The 15,201-nt window shown below is 34.2% G+C and overlaps 1 protein-coding gene across 2 annotated transcripts in view; it reads right to left on the bottom strand.

Annotated features, from left to right (window-relative positions):
- The window catches only part of shn (zinc finger protein schnurri), a 184,700-nt gene that overhangs the window by 36,997 nt on the left and 132,502 nt on the right, over window positions 1-15,201 (bottom strand). For both annotated transcript variants that reach the window (XM_035369753.2, XM_035369762.2), the window contains exon 2: window positions 5,862-9,535. In XM_035369753.2, coding sequence (XP_035225644.1) covers window positions 5,862-9,535 — 3,674 coding nt within the window. The remainder of the gene's footprint in view (window positions 1-5,861; window positions 9,536-15,201) is intronic.

Here is a 15,201-nt window from a genome sequence, read left to right as displayed (position 1 = left end):
ATAATAGATGTGCTTTACCAGCATGGAGAAGATTTGTGTCGCGCATCATAATAAAATCATTCATGGCAACACAATTCACTACAGCACTTATTTTATAGCATAACAATACTTCTTAAACAGATGATATTTTAACTGGACATTTTATACAGAGTACAGTACAAAGTCCGAAATTCGGACTCGTCGGGACTTCGGCAATTCCGGATTTGGAATTTTTCCGGATATTAGATGATCAATTTAAATCTGGTAAGATGGCATGCAGAAATTATACAATTAAAAATATGAAATCGTAATTTATGAAAAAAAGAACAATTATGATCTAAAGGGTATCAAAATTTACAAAATAAGCTTAATATTTATTTTACTTTATTAAACAGTTCTTTCAATGTAAGTTGTTTAGGTTGCTTCCACAAAAAATTCAAAAAGTTCCTTTTTCTTTTTTCTTATGTCATTTACAGTTACTGCGATATACTGTATTGTACTGGGTTTCTATTGCTGGAGCAATACTTCCCAGTCATGCAAAGAGTTCCACGTGGAGCCTGGTATTAGAAAATTCCTGATTGAGTTTCCTCTGAGGAGAAAAATAACAGGGAAAAAAGGGAATACGGTGCAATTTTCGCCTGGGCTCAGGAGCTGACGCGAGCTATTTGCAACACTCGTCCAAACAAGAACAAGTAGTTTCTCCTAAAAGTCCGTAAGATGCTCGTAGCCTGCTGGGGTTTCACTATGATTGGTCGAAATCTAGTTGGAATCCTTGTCAGAAGAGTTGATGCGGAAAAATGCACACAGAGTGTAAGCACAGAGTACTGACCAGTAACAATTAATTATTGGCTAGCCTAATTAAGTGTGCAGCACAAGGATAATTTCATAGCTCAGAATATAATCAAAGTTAGCTGTACTGTTGGTCTTTGCTTTCCTGAAAAAGTTTCCATTTATCTTGGATAAGTAGTCTTTGATAAAATCAATATGAAGGGTGTGATGTAAATCTTCATTTCTAATATAGTATAGGGCATTTGTGATGGTTCTCATGACTTTACTTTGCAAAACTTGCAGCCGGTGAATTTCACTTGCCTTAGCACTTGCCCAGGCCAGGGAGGCATATGTGATAACAAGCCTGACAATTGCAGTGTAAAGCCTTCTTTTGAATGCAAGGTTTAATCCAGAGTCCTTAGCAAGTAGTAGGTAAAGCTTTTCCACAATGCCGTACGCTTTGCCACACACACTGTTTATGTGTGCATTTCAGGTAAACGATCAATTTAATATGACTCCTAGGTATTTTGCTGTATTTACAGTAGGGACTGTTTTCCTGAAGAGCGTAACATTGCAGGTGAGGGAGGTCTGTGGTCTTGAATTTTCTGATGACTAAAACTTTTGACTTCTCCGGGTTGATCTTAATTTTCCATTGTTGACACCATACTTCAACATCAGGAATAATCTGCTGAATCTTTTCCAATGCATGATTTGGTCGTCTGGACTTTGCGATGATGGCGGTGTCATCCACGTAGCATGCTAACATAATATTAGGGTCTTGTCTGAATTTTGGGAAGTCATTTACGTACAAAATATAAAATATTGATCCAAGGATACCTCCTTGTGGGACTCCAGCATAAATTTGATGTGGGTTTGAACTGGAATCTCCTTGCCACACTGAAAAAATTCGGGAGTTCAAAAATGAGCTGAGAATGAGAATAATTTCCGAAGGAAAATTCAAATTGATGAGCTTAAAAATAAGTCCTCTGTGCCAGAAACGGTCAAATGCTTTTGCCACATCTAGCATGAGGATAGCTGCACTGTTTTTGTTATGCAAAGCTGCTCCAATATATTCTTAATTCTATTGTAAATGATTCTTTCAAGAATCTTTCCCAGTCGGAAGCTAACTGGTCTGTAACTGGCCGGTTCATCAGGAGGCTTGCCTGGTTTTTGGATCAGAAAAATGCTTGCATGCTTCCAGGGGTTGGAAAATATGAATGTGTCAAACAAGCATTGTAGATGCTAGTCAGCTGAGTAATTAAGACAGTGGGGCAGGTTCTTCATCATTCTGTTCATTATTTTATCACTTCCAGGCGCCTTTCTTGAGTTGGTGTGCTTCATGATATCTTTTATTTCTAAAGGAGTAGTGAGCTTAATCGTGTTGTTCGGAGTGCTAATCTCAAGCCGTTCTTGAACAAAGTCGTCAATATCAAAATTTACAGTTGACTTTACGGAACTACTCTTATATACAGCCTCGCTTGGCAACAAATTTCTCGCCAAAAATATTTGGTGAGAAACTCTATGGTGCCATATTACTATCTAAATTTTTTGTCTACATTTCAAACTTTAAGCTTAAAATGTCTCCAAAAACGCGGTTTTTGCACATGCAAAAATCGCGTTTTGAACACACAATTTAAGCTAAAAATCAGAAAAAAAAACAAAAAATTTAGATAGCAAAAACGTAAAGTTTCTAACCAAAAATATTTAACAAGAATCCATGTGTACACAGCAATATGTTTTAACTTTAAAAAAAATCTACGAATTGCACAATCTACGCAGCGAAAGAATCTACGAACTACACACACCTCGCTTTAATAAATTAACATAACAACAATAAATTTCAAAGAATACCATGTACACAGCATCCTGTTTAAACTTTAAAAAAAATCTACGAATTGCACAATCTAGGCATTGCGCACAAATCAACAAAATAAACTTAAATAACTAAAATTACAAACAATTAAAAAATAACAACAGAAATTCATAGTAAAAAACAATGAACATAACATTATACAAAATAAAAACAGTAAAATAAAATGCACTTACCATAATACATTTGGTAATAAAATTTCATCAGTCACACAATGTCTGTGAACAAAAGTGCCACGATTTTGCTATATCATATGTCTTTCTGCAATTCAAAAATTCGAAAGTAAAGATAAAAACTCCCCCCAAAGTTAACTCACTACACGAAAACCATGATCCAAATCTTAAAATCTGCTGACAGCTACATACTTTACCAACAAGCATTTGACTGCAAATCCACACAAGAACTATCAGAAACGCCCTTCTTCGTCCGAGTTCTCATAGCAGCTCTGCATTTCAGACTCCGTTTTAAAAGTCCCACAGAAATTCCAAAAATTCACTTCGATCCTCATAGACACACCCATGAACAAAAGACTCGTTAACAACTCCAACATCGTACCTTTTAATACTAAATTTACTTTCCACAAAATCTAAAATACGCGACTGAAATTTTCCCACCACGTCTATCATTGCAACATAGGCCATTTCAAAACATGCATGACAAGAACCAATGAGCAATTAAACCACTGCGGCAAAAGAGTTAAGTTTCAACGTCAAAATGGTTGCCATACAAACAACATTATCTCCAAAACCATCGCACCAAAAACCAGCGCAGAACACATATCGCCACATCTGGTGATCTTAGGGTGTATATAAGAGTAGAGCCGACTTTCCAATGCCATACGTCTTGCATAATTTCGTGACGGATATGCCTTTATCCATTTTTCGCAGCAATTTTACTTTTTTTTAATGGATATCAAAACATGGTTTCGCTTTGTAGATCCTTTCACAGCTCCAGAATTGGAAACTCTTTTTGACATAATTGAAAGTTCAAGCTTAGTTTTTATAAAATTTGCTATAATAATAACAGTCTGCAAAAAATAATAAGCTGGATCAAACTAAAAGATTAGCGAGCAGCGCAGTCCGCTACATTAACTGAAATGCCTTAGAATCAGTAAAGCTAATTTTAGCCTAGCTTAAAGCGTCCGTGATACATTATTGGCTGTGTAACACAAGATTGGCGACGAAAGCTAAGTTGTTTCACTAAATTTTGTCTTGCTCCTATTGCGTACTGAATTAAGCCTGAACTGTATTAGTTGAATTATTTACTATATCTACGTTTATTTCTTGCACATGCTTAAAACTTAAGTCCTGAATAAATAAACTCACACATATACTTAACGCTTTATCTAGGGCCAGCGCTAAATACCGCATGAAGCAGTCTCTATGGATCGCTGCTACAAAGTGCCTTCCTTAGTTCTAAATTTTCACCATTCCTAAACTTTGCACCCCAGTGCTTTCCCTAAATCATAAAAAAAAATTCTCCTCCCTTATTTTGCCGCTCGGTGCTTCCCAAATTCCAAAAATTTCATCTTTCCAAAATTCTGCCGTCCCATACCGACATATTCTGCTGCCACTTCTGTGTTTATGGTGAATAACATATCAGTTATTTTTAATTAAAATAGCACTAAATGTAATCTTTTGGCATATGAGTTTCATTAATAAAATCTATTTGTAGTATATGAAAAGAAATTTTTGTTGAATTTTCCCATTATGTTAGCATAAAAGGTTGCCATATAAAAATATTTAGAAAAAATACTAAAGAAACATGCAGTGATGAAAGCAAAATATAATAAATAATGGCTTGCCAGGTCAGCATCAGGGATATAAAATAGGTGAATGGGGTTTCGGTAAGCGCAGCGAACAGCAGTAAGCGGAATGGAACGTTTGAGATGTATGCCAAGCAGATACTCAGCTACGGAGCCATATTATTAATCTCACAAATTTATGCTTACATGATTATTTTTCCATAACGAGGTATTTTATTTAGTGCCTAAGTGAATTCGGAATTTTTAAGTGAAAATCTCCACATGTTTTATTATGGAAGGAAAAATCAAATGTGCATGCATAAAGCATACAAAAAAAAAAAAAAAAATTGTTTGTGGCTTTGAGGTCCGAATTTTGGACTTTGTACTGTATTATAGAATCTCCGTAGCAAAGAAGACATAAGAACTGATGCGACGTCACTTGCGGACATATGAACTGATGTTTCGTGTCTTCAATATGAACTTTTCTTGTCCCATTCTAATTCAGCTCTTCATCCATAATCAAGAATTAAATTCGTTACTTTATTCTTAAATCAATATATTAATTATATATACATAATACACTTAACATATGCTCTACTGCATTTTATTACCTATTTAATTTATTGTATCTTATTGTAAGTTACTTTATTCTTTTGTATATAATCTTAGTATTATTCAGTGTAAGCACATAATCTACAACATTACAGCTGCCTGCTGCCAGATGAAGAGCAGAAACAAAACTGCAGATTTATAGTGCCCTTCACTCACCTATTGCAGAGCATTCATCACTCAATAGTGCAGATGTGAAGCAAAACCGACTAACTTATGGTAAATATGTTGTGCTCCATCCTCTGTCAACAGGTTAATTTCAGGAATAGAAGTTATTCAGTATGAGTAAAATTAGCAATGAGCTTTGTTAGAAAGTTTCAGTGGGAGATGTATGCCAAGCAAAAAGCAGCTACAAAGCCAGTAAATTATTGATCAATATAAATTTTAGCTAATGAATGACTGTGTTTCATTTATTGTCAAACTGAAATTAAAAATCAAGACCTTTTACACATTTTATCATGATAAAATGCGTATAGTGCATGCATGAAGCATTAATTAAAGTAACACACTACTTCTAAAATCTAATCCTTCCACCCTGAACAAAACAAAATTCTTGTGGTTCGGGTCTAGATCAATCTGAACAGTGAATGTCCAGTTTTTGGACTCTGTGCTGCATTCATATCTGTATAAAATTTCATGTGTAAGACTCTATTAAGTCTTTTCATTTCAGTTGGGGGCCTCACAACAAGTTACAGTGTAGCAATTTGGCACACCCATCTATGAACTAGCTGCCAGTGCAAGTGCTTAAAAGATTAAATCGCATTTATCCCAAAAAAGAACGCATAAAGAAAGTATCCTTTCAAAGAAGTTAATATGCCATTTTCATTACATCTTACACTTTTTCAAAAGCAATTTTTTAAAGACTGAATAGATTTTAATTTTGAAGATTACCTGGAATTTCTCAGTAGAAACTTCTGTATCTTCCTTTTGATCCAAACTATTATTTAAAAACGATTTGCAAGTTCTTGGCTGCTCAACATGGTCTTGAGACCGAAATGTCCAGTAACTTGAATGTGTGAATATTAGAGGTTCTCCTACTTTTGCCATTACTGTGATTGGCTGATGCTCCTTTCGCTGTTTGGAACAATAGAATGATATCATTTGACCTGGAGTGAGGCCACATAGTTCTTCTTTTGCAGGAACAACCTGCCAGTTTGAATACATTGATAATTTGGGATTAGTTTCCTGCAGAACAAACATTGGCTGTGAACGGTAAATGCAGCAATATGTAGATCGTGTGGAGCATTTCAGTCCAAGATAAGTATATGCATGACCATTCAAATACAACTGAATACAACTTTTCTTTGGTCTAGGAGTTTCTGGACTTATTAAAGTTGAGCCCACCATAGTGAATGGTTTTTTCTTAAGAGGAAGAGAGGTTGGTCTTGTAGGAGCAAGGAATTTTTTAGTTGGTTCTGATATGCTACTTGTATTAGCTGTAGTGATTTCATTATCACTTGATGTCAGAGTTGGGCTACTAGGTGTAAACATAACAGTGGGTACAATATGATTGTTCTTAACCTCCTTTGAACTGATAGGAAGTTCCAAACTTTTTTCTGTTGAAGAGAATATGGGAGAGTAAAAAGGCTTGCTGTTGGGAGACACAGATGCTTTAATGTTTACAGGAGATATTTCATCAACCACAGAGCCAGGAATAGAATCTTTAGATTTTATACAGCTGGAGAGTGCTAATGGCGATGAGGTTATAGGGGAGACGCATTTAAAGTCTGGCCCCGGAAAGACTGCATATGATGGATATGATAAGTTTTGGACAGAAAATTCTTTTAATTTCACTGGCTCAGTCTGTGAAGCAATTCGTAAGTAATCACTATATACTGTAGTCTCCAGCTTACCAAACTTGGAAATCCCATCTGAAATATTACCAGGTATTGTTACAACAGGGGACATGCTGAATGAAGATCTTTGTGTAGGCAGATGTACAGTGCCACCTGAATTATGAACTGGTTGAGCAATTGTAACAATAACAGCAGGTAAAATATTTGCTTCCTTTTCTACTTCTAAATTTTCAGAGGACTTTTTGAGTGTATAGCTATCTGAAAATTTGCTGAGCGAAGGAAAGGCACCTGGGATGCATGTTTTGATTTTTATTTTCTTTGTTTTTGCCCCATCTAAAATTTGTACTTCGCCGCCAAATAAATGCACACTCTGAGACCTACTACGGTGTGGTGAAATTTCTAATTTTGAAGGAATGCTTCTGTTAATATTGTTCTTCCCATTTAAATTTTCAGTACAATGTTCTGTTGTAATAAATGTCGCTCCAAGTACAGAGTCGGAGACCTTTCTCCTTTTCATTGGAGGACTTTTGGACAGAGGCAAAAGTAACTGCTTCTTGAGAATAGTGCCAACTCCATCATCACTATCTGAAATGCCTTCACTTTTGGATATTTCATCCTGAACTTCCATCTTAGAGCTATACTGAAACTCTGGCTTAGATTGTGCGTTTATTTGTTTAAAAGAAAATCTATCAGATGTTTCCCTGAGAGAAGATAATGAATTTTCTGAATTCTTACAAAAGGACATATGTATATCAAGGTTGTATTTATCTGAAAGTTCTACAAAACAATGAGGGCATTTAAATAGGGAGTTATTAAATTTATCAGAATGACTGAAATCAATAGTAAAATCAGAAGAATTAAAAGTAGTTTGCAACCTTTCTTCACCATCAGTATTTAAGTTTGATCCATCTTTTGATTTGCTCTTCAAAAGAAGATCTTTTATTATGCTTCCTTCAGGATTTTGAGGATGTTGGCTATACAAATCTTTATCAAAACAAAATGCATTTTTGTGTTTTGAGTATTTGCCACGTTTAAAACTTAAAAGACTTTTAATAGCACTTCCTTTTAATTCATCATCTGACACAGAAACTATTTTAGAATACATGCTTACTGAAGGGACAGTAGTAGAAAGATTGCTTAACTGAGAAAAATTTCTCTCTTTTGATAAAGAAGTTTCTTGGGATATAGAAAATTTTTGTGAATTAATCATTGAATGTGCTTCTGAACCCCCTAAAAGTGCAGATTGTAATTTGGAATTAGTAGAGCCTTCAAGGACACTTGGAAAATATACTCTCTCTTCAACTGATCGATTGACCTTACCTGAAAAACTATGTTTTTTGGATTCGCATTCAACACTTGGAGATGTTAAACTTGACTGTTTAAGGTAACGTCGAGACCAAACCGGATCTATAGTTTCAACAATAGCTGCATTTTGTGATATGATCTTACTTATATGCTGTTCTAAAATTTGGGGACTAGTAATCTTGGGAAATTTTGTAGACTTTTGTGATTCTAGAGATAAAATGGAAGAGTTTGAATCATCATTAGCTGAAGAATATTCAGGTATATGAAGTTTAAATTTATTCTCCTTTAAAGAATTTGTTAAATTTTTATCATTTTGGACAAAAAAGTTGGAAGGGACTGAACATTTTAATGGCACTAATGAATCTGTTGACTGAATAGGGAGACATTTACTTGAAGGAAGATTGCTGATTACTTTTAATTCTTGAATAGTTCCATTATTATTAAAGGAATTAGGTGGGCCTGGAAGTGACTCAGAAGCTTTTATTTCAGCAGATTTTTGCTCTAATATTTCTTGAAGGAAACTAATTTTACCTATAGAAGAAACTCTGTCATCATCATTACTCTTTTCATTAACCTGCAGACCAGTAAGCACTTTTTCTATGTTTGAAGCAGAAGTACCATAGACTGAACTGGGCAACTGACAATTTTGCTTATCTTTTATGACATGATCTGATATATCTTTTGTATAACTGCTTTCAATGACAGATGTGGAAATTCTATAATTCATCTGCTTAGATTCAGTTTCATTTCCTAATTCATCTCTGGATGTGGTGACTGGTTTTACTCCTGACATTTGTGAACTGCAAAAGCCAGAAATCAGTCTATCACTGATAGTGCCAGTAGCAACAGAGTTCTCGACTTTTTGATTTGCTTCTTCTTCCATGACAGCAGAAAGACTTTTGATTGCCCCTGATGTACATGTTGATATAACACTAACAGATGAAACATCTTCTCTAGGTTGTACTTTAGACTTCTGCGATTCTGCTTTATCACATATCTCCTGTGAGACAGCTAAAAAATTATTTTTTATTTTGCCATTTGATTTCTGAGATATTACAGGAAATGAATTGCTCTTAACGGATATATCTGCAGAACTAGTGCTTGTCAAACAGTTCGATGAAACCAAATTGCCATTCTCATTATTTTCATTCGCACTGTATTGATTTTCATGAAATACATTTTTATCTTCAGTTTTAGTTGTTTCACTTATATCTTTTTCATTCATACATTTAAAAGAATTATTATTTACTTCATACTGTGACACCACATTATCGTTGAGGGATTTTGAAGCTGCTAAGTGTTCTCGTTCAGTTTCCTCATATTGAGTAGTATTAGAAATAGTGGAAGACACAGTCTTTTTGATTTTAAAAACCAAATCATTATTTGTTGGAAAAGATTTGAGGGTTTCATTTTGAATTAGCTCTTTACCAGTGTCAGTTTTCTTCTTTAAGCAGCCACCAGTAGCTGAAAGGGTAATTAAGAGAATATTATAAAAGACTGTGATGAACAATGCTAAAACAACTTTTATTAATAAAATTCCAAAGAGCATAGCTGCCAACAGAGGAATTTTGTTATTTAATTTTTAAAATTTCAGTATAATTTAAAATATTACACAAGTTATATAAAAAAATAAAAAGTTTTTAATTTGTTACAAAATACAACAAAATATTTTTAATTTGTAGAAAAATAAACTTTTAGTAAAAATAAGAACAGCTTTTTTTTTCGGGGAGGGGGTGGGGGATAATTTCTGCACAGCATATACCTACAGCCAAGTAGTATAACTGATATTATTTGTAAGATCCAATTTTGAAAACAACTTACATGATTTATGTTTAAATGAATTAAAAAAATCTAAATAAGAAGTTTCTGTTAAAAGAATTTAAATTGGCAGCTATGCAAAAGAAAAACAGACAAAAATAAATTTAACATCAGAAAGAAAACAGTTTAACTTGTCAGGATCAGAAAAAATGTAGATGTACTGTGCACATAGAAAACAATTAAAAGAAACAGTTATAACTAAATTTTACTCAAAATTTTCTCACAAATAAAAAATAAATAAATTAATTTATTAATTAATTAAAAAAAGAGAGAGATGATAGGTTGAAGAATGCAAGTTAAAAATCATATAAAAACCTATGTCAAGACAAAACAAAACGTTAAAATAAAATTCAAAATTATACATAAACGTACATAAAAGATTGACAAAACAAAAAATATATAATTTGTTTAATTTAAAATTGCATCAAATTGGATCTCATTTCTATTTTCTCTAAAAAGGCAGATTTTGTAGTAATAATTGCAAAATCCCTCAACGAGTTTCAGGTGTATAAATTTCTTTAATACTAAATACACAGCAAATACTGCTCCAGAAATGAATACTCACTACACAAAAAATAGAGTACACATCAGCACCATTTAAAACAAATATTCACTGCTTTATCAATGTGTAATTTTACCAAAATATGCTATGAAAAGTACTCACAAATCTCTAAACATTTCATAAATAATTTTAAAAACATAAAATTGAAAATTAAAATTTACAGATTTTACTGAGCATTAAAATTTTACTAATCTTGGTTACCTTGCAAAAATGCACTTTTGCTATGGCAAGGTTGACATAAAGTTTCTGATTCTTAATTTTGTTACTTAAAAATATATTAATTTTGGTTCTTAAAAATATAAATGTTTTTTGAAAAAGAATATAATCCATAATACTGATTCATGAAATGTGCATATAAGTATTTTGATTCATTGTCAAACTTGTGACAATGAAGACTGAAAGAAATTTTCTCAAGAAAAATAGTGTCTCTCATTAAAAAAATTAATTGTGGTTCCCTCGCCCCACCCCCCAAATTCTGGAAAAATTAATGCTTTCAGTACAATGGTTTTCCTATTTGATGAGCTCCGATTTTTATCAAAAACTGCATTCAAAAAGCTCTTGTGATAATGGATAAAGTAACTACGACAAGATATGCGACAAGCTATAATTGTATACAATTTAAGGCAAACCTGGCTCACATACTACATATACTCTTACATTGCATAAAAACAATCAAGAAGACTTGTATAAAACTGTCAGTGAGCTTATTAAAAATGACCTATGAGACTGCACGCAATTATTTATTTCTTTTAACAGCTGTTAATGTTGTTACGTTTTTACTTTTCTGACACCTGTTGTTGCGTTCTTTTCTTCGTTGTGGATTTGGAGTGAATAACGACGACACTTCATGAAGTATTGAAACACACTTTATTTAGCCAATGTTAATCAGAACAGCTCCAATAACACTTTTTACGGTCGTTGGAGATCTACTATAAACACTTTGGAACAATCAGCGGCACAGCACTGTCAGGCAATAACGGTGGAGATAGCTTTCTGCAAAGCACCCGACTCTGCTTTCCAGAGTACAGCTCCTGACTCTGCTTGGTCGTTCTCGGAACTCCACGTACTCTCGAGACTCTCCACGCTACAACTCGCGATGCACTTGATGACACACAGAGCACGGCTTCCGACTCTTTGGTTTAGTCATTCCCGGAGCTCAACACGCTCTCTCGACGATGCACTAACCGCGATACACTAACAGACTCCTTCAGTGTACTTGACGACCCACTCAGCACTCGTTGCCCGGCTGTCAACTTGATCGACTCTGCACTGCTCGCTAGACGAGGCACACTCTTTAACACACACATGACACTAACTGACTGCGGACCAGCAGGGTTTATATAGCTTTCGGTTTGTGTTCGAGAACATTCTGGGCTAAACCGGTAAGAATTCATTCCAGAAGGTTCTCCAACTGTCCTTGGTATATCGCCAATTATGTCGCCAAGTGGGTGATTTGTCACCAAATGTGGCAACCCTGCTTTCCCTTGCCATTTTATGGCAACCCTAAAACTGCTTTGCGGGAAAGCTACCTTAGGGTGCCTGTGCATTTCGTAACAATATTATAACTACAAACCTTGAAATCTTAAAAATTGGGAGATTTCTGCAAGAAAACTGGGAAATGTTCATGCTTTGCAGCGTCATTATTTCAAAGGAACTCCAGACTGACTTAAATTTACTTTCAGATTATTGACTACTTGTAATTCAATTTTGATGTTGATGTTAAGTATCATTTAACTGCACATTCTAAATTTTATGTTCTTTAGCTAATTTAATTTTTTACATTTTATAACACTTTTATAACTACGAAATTCTGGAGTAGTGAACGAAAGCTTTTTTTTATCAACGTACTTTTAAATATGATGAAAATAAAATTAATAATTAGTGCACATAGTATTTGTGTGGATAAATTATTAATGTCTCATACACTGAAGTGAACAAAATTAAATACAAATATTAACTGACTAAACATTGCTTGAATCTTCATTTAAAAATCTACAAATGTCTATAATAGATTAATACCACTTAGATCAAATGAAATTTAATAAGACACAGAATAATAAAATGTAAAAAGAAAAAAATACAGTTCAGATGAAATAAAGTTTAATTAGAAAAATTATTCTGAATATCATTAGAAGAGAAGGGTAGGAGAGAATGGGATTTGCTTAATTTCAGTTTCCTTAATTCAATAAATTTTATTTATTGCTGGGAAACATTTTCCTTAGTTAAGGTTAAACCGGGAGATTCAGTGATCTACTGGGGGAGAGCGGAAGATGCGATGGAAAAACAGTCATTTCCTGGTGTAACTGGAAGAACTGGCAGCCATGATAATATTGTTTTTCTCCACATTCGTTTCCAAATAATTAAAAAATTTAAAGTAATTAAATGTTAATTATCAAATAATTAAAACTTGTAAAGTAATACAAAAAGAACAAATTTTACGATTTATTATATTTTAACCTGCAGTGCTTCTATTAAAGCTACATACATCTGGACAAAGCTGAACACATTTTTGGCGAAAATTAATTTTAATTGGCAACATAATTAACTAGGGCAGGAGTCCCCAACCTTTTTATCCCTAAGAGCACATTCTAGAATATCTGTTGGACGGCGGGCACCATTTGCTTTTTCAAGGTGAATTTATACTTGGATAAAATTAATAATACATGCATATAAAAAAAAAGAGATCGGTCGCATTTCGCTTTGTGCTGGTATCTGTGATGGACACAATTCATATTTCATTAAGAATGAGTAAACTTGCATATGTAATTTTATTGAAAAGCTAAAAAATTTTTATTCTAATCGTACAGCGGCGGGCGCCATGGTACCCGCGGACATAGGGTTGTGAACCCCCGAACTAGGGGTTATTCCTATAATCAATTATTTCTCTACTTTCTTAATCATACATCGCGTCATAAAGTTGCCCTCACTCTTTCTATCGGCAAGTTTAGTTACTTTCCTTTCTCAAGCGGGATTAAAATCCTACCATCGATATAGTGTCTAATATCGTTGAAGGGTATCCTACTGCCTAATGTTACTGGCTGAATGGAATTTTTTATCTTTTTGCTCATACGTAGAAAATAATATAAGAAATGTTTGTGAATATAAGGAAAGGTTTTTTTTTTTTTTTTTCCCCAGTAACCCGAAAGGAATAGCACTAAACTTTTTGCAGCCGATGCTCTTAAATTACTTCATTGCTCTTAAATTCTGCCACCTAAACTTATTTGGCCGGTGTAGCCACACCGTCTGTAACGTCGGCCCTGCTCCTAAAAACAAACAGCATACGTGCGCTTTGCTAAAATCATGCATTGAAAATCATAATTTTTAATAAATACTGGATGTTAGGTGTACGGAGGAATTGCACGATTTAAGATAGTAATGTAAACACTAGATCCTTGGAAAACTCCAGAACTTGGAAAACTTGCTCGTCTCCTCAACCTTTCTTTGTAAACTCTTACAGCGCTCCCCCCCCCAAAAAAATTTCTTTTTGAATAGTTAGTTAGCATGGGAAGGCATTACCATTTGACCCATGGTACATCGCTGGTGTCCCCATAGCTTTACCTGTGCCTGTACTATTATTATGCGACTGTCCTAATCATTATAATGGTTAGGGAAGCACTTCCGCAGAGAACCCGGTAAATGTAAACATCGCCAACTTTGGCGATAATAGTTCAAACCTGGTAACCCAGCGGATTTATCGTATTCGCTTGTCTTGTGTTATTATTTTTCCCGAATTTTTTTAACAACGAATAGATAGAAATATTTTTGTAGGTAGATGCCGGTTCTCGGTTCGGGATGAAAGGAGGTGTGAATGCTAATTTGTAACACGGCTGTTCCAAAGCCGCCTGCAATTATCTTCAGGGGGCTTTGGCTGTTCACGTTGTGTTCTTATTTATTAACAGCTCTCTAAGAACCATGAGGTTTCCAACCTCTAAAATAATTTGTTTCCGTAGGCCGCAAAAATGTACATGTGCATTTTAAATAATTAAGTAATGCTTTTATTTTTGTTATTGGTATTGTCATCTAAAATTATGAGAATAAATCAATTTTTATGGCGTAAAATTTTAACAAGATAATGTATTGTTAATGCTTTTCTAACAATAACCTTTCAGAGAATGGCAGGTGTGACATAAATAGATGATTAAATTGAAATAAAAAATATTATTGATTATCTAAGATGACAGAATAGTTTGATGCATCACCATGGTCATCAAAATTAGCAAACCGCTGCTGGTGTAAGGAATATATTGTTTTCTATGTTAACTGGAATTTAAGTCAAATTTTTTTCATTTAACCAGGTAATTTCAGTACATTAATACTAATTTATATTTTTTAAATGAATTTTTATTTCCGTTATAAATGTTTATATATTGTCTTATGCTTAATATATTCTTTTCTGTGCTAACTTGATCGTATATCACGTTAAACCGGTTAGTTTTCAATCTACATGCTTATTATCTGTAAATTTTTACTACCATATGCTTAATATATTGTTTTGTCTGCTAACTTGAATTTACATGCACTAAAAATCATGTTTACGGCTCGGCTCATCGTCGATGAACCGCGAGCTTGGCGAGTAAAAATGCAACGGCGCCAACGGGTTCTTTCCCGAAGCGCCAACGGGTTCTCTGCGGATGAAAACCCGTGGTTAGTAACGCTGACTGCTATACCGATGGCCCCGGATTCGATTTCCGGAGAAGGCATGCATGTTTTTAAGTTGTTGGATAGTGTCCATACGGCATGCAGGCACTCT

The sequence above is a fragment of the Stegodyphus dumicola genome, chromosome 9 (genome assembly GCF_044657685.1).
Source record: "Stegodyphus dumicola isolate Sdum_Otavi_A_Nest chromosome 9, ASM4465768v1".
Lineage (NCBI taxonomy): Eukaryota > Metazoa > Arthropoda > Arachnida > Araneae > Eresidae > Stegodyphus > Stegodyphus dumicola.
The sequence above is the reverse complement of the archived record's forward strand: the minus strand, read 5'-3'. Positions and strand labels throughout refer to the sequence as shown.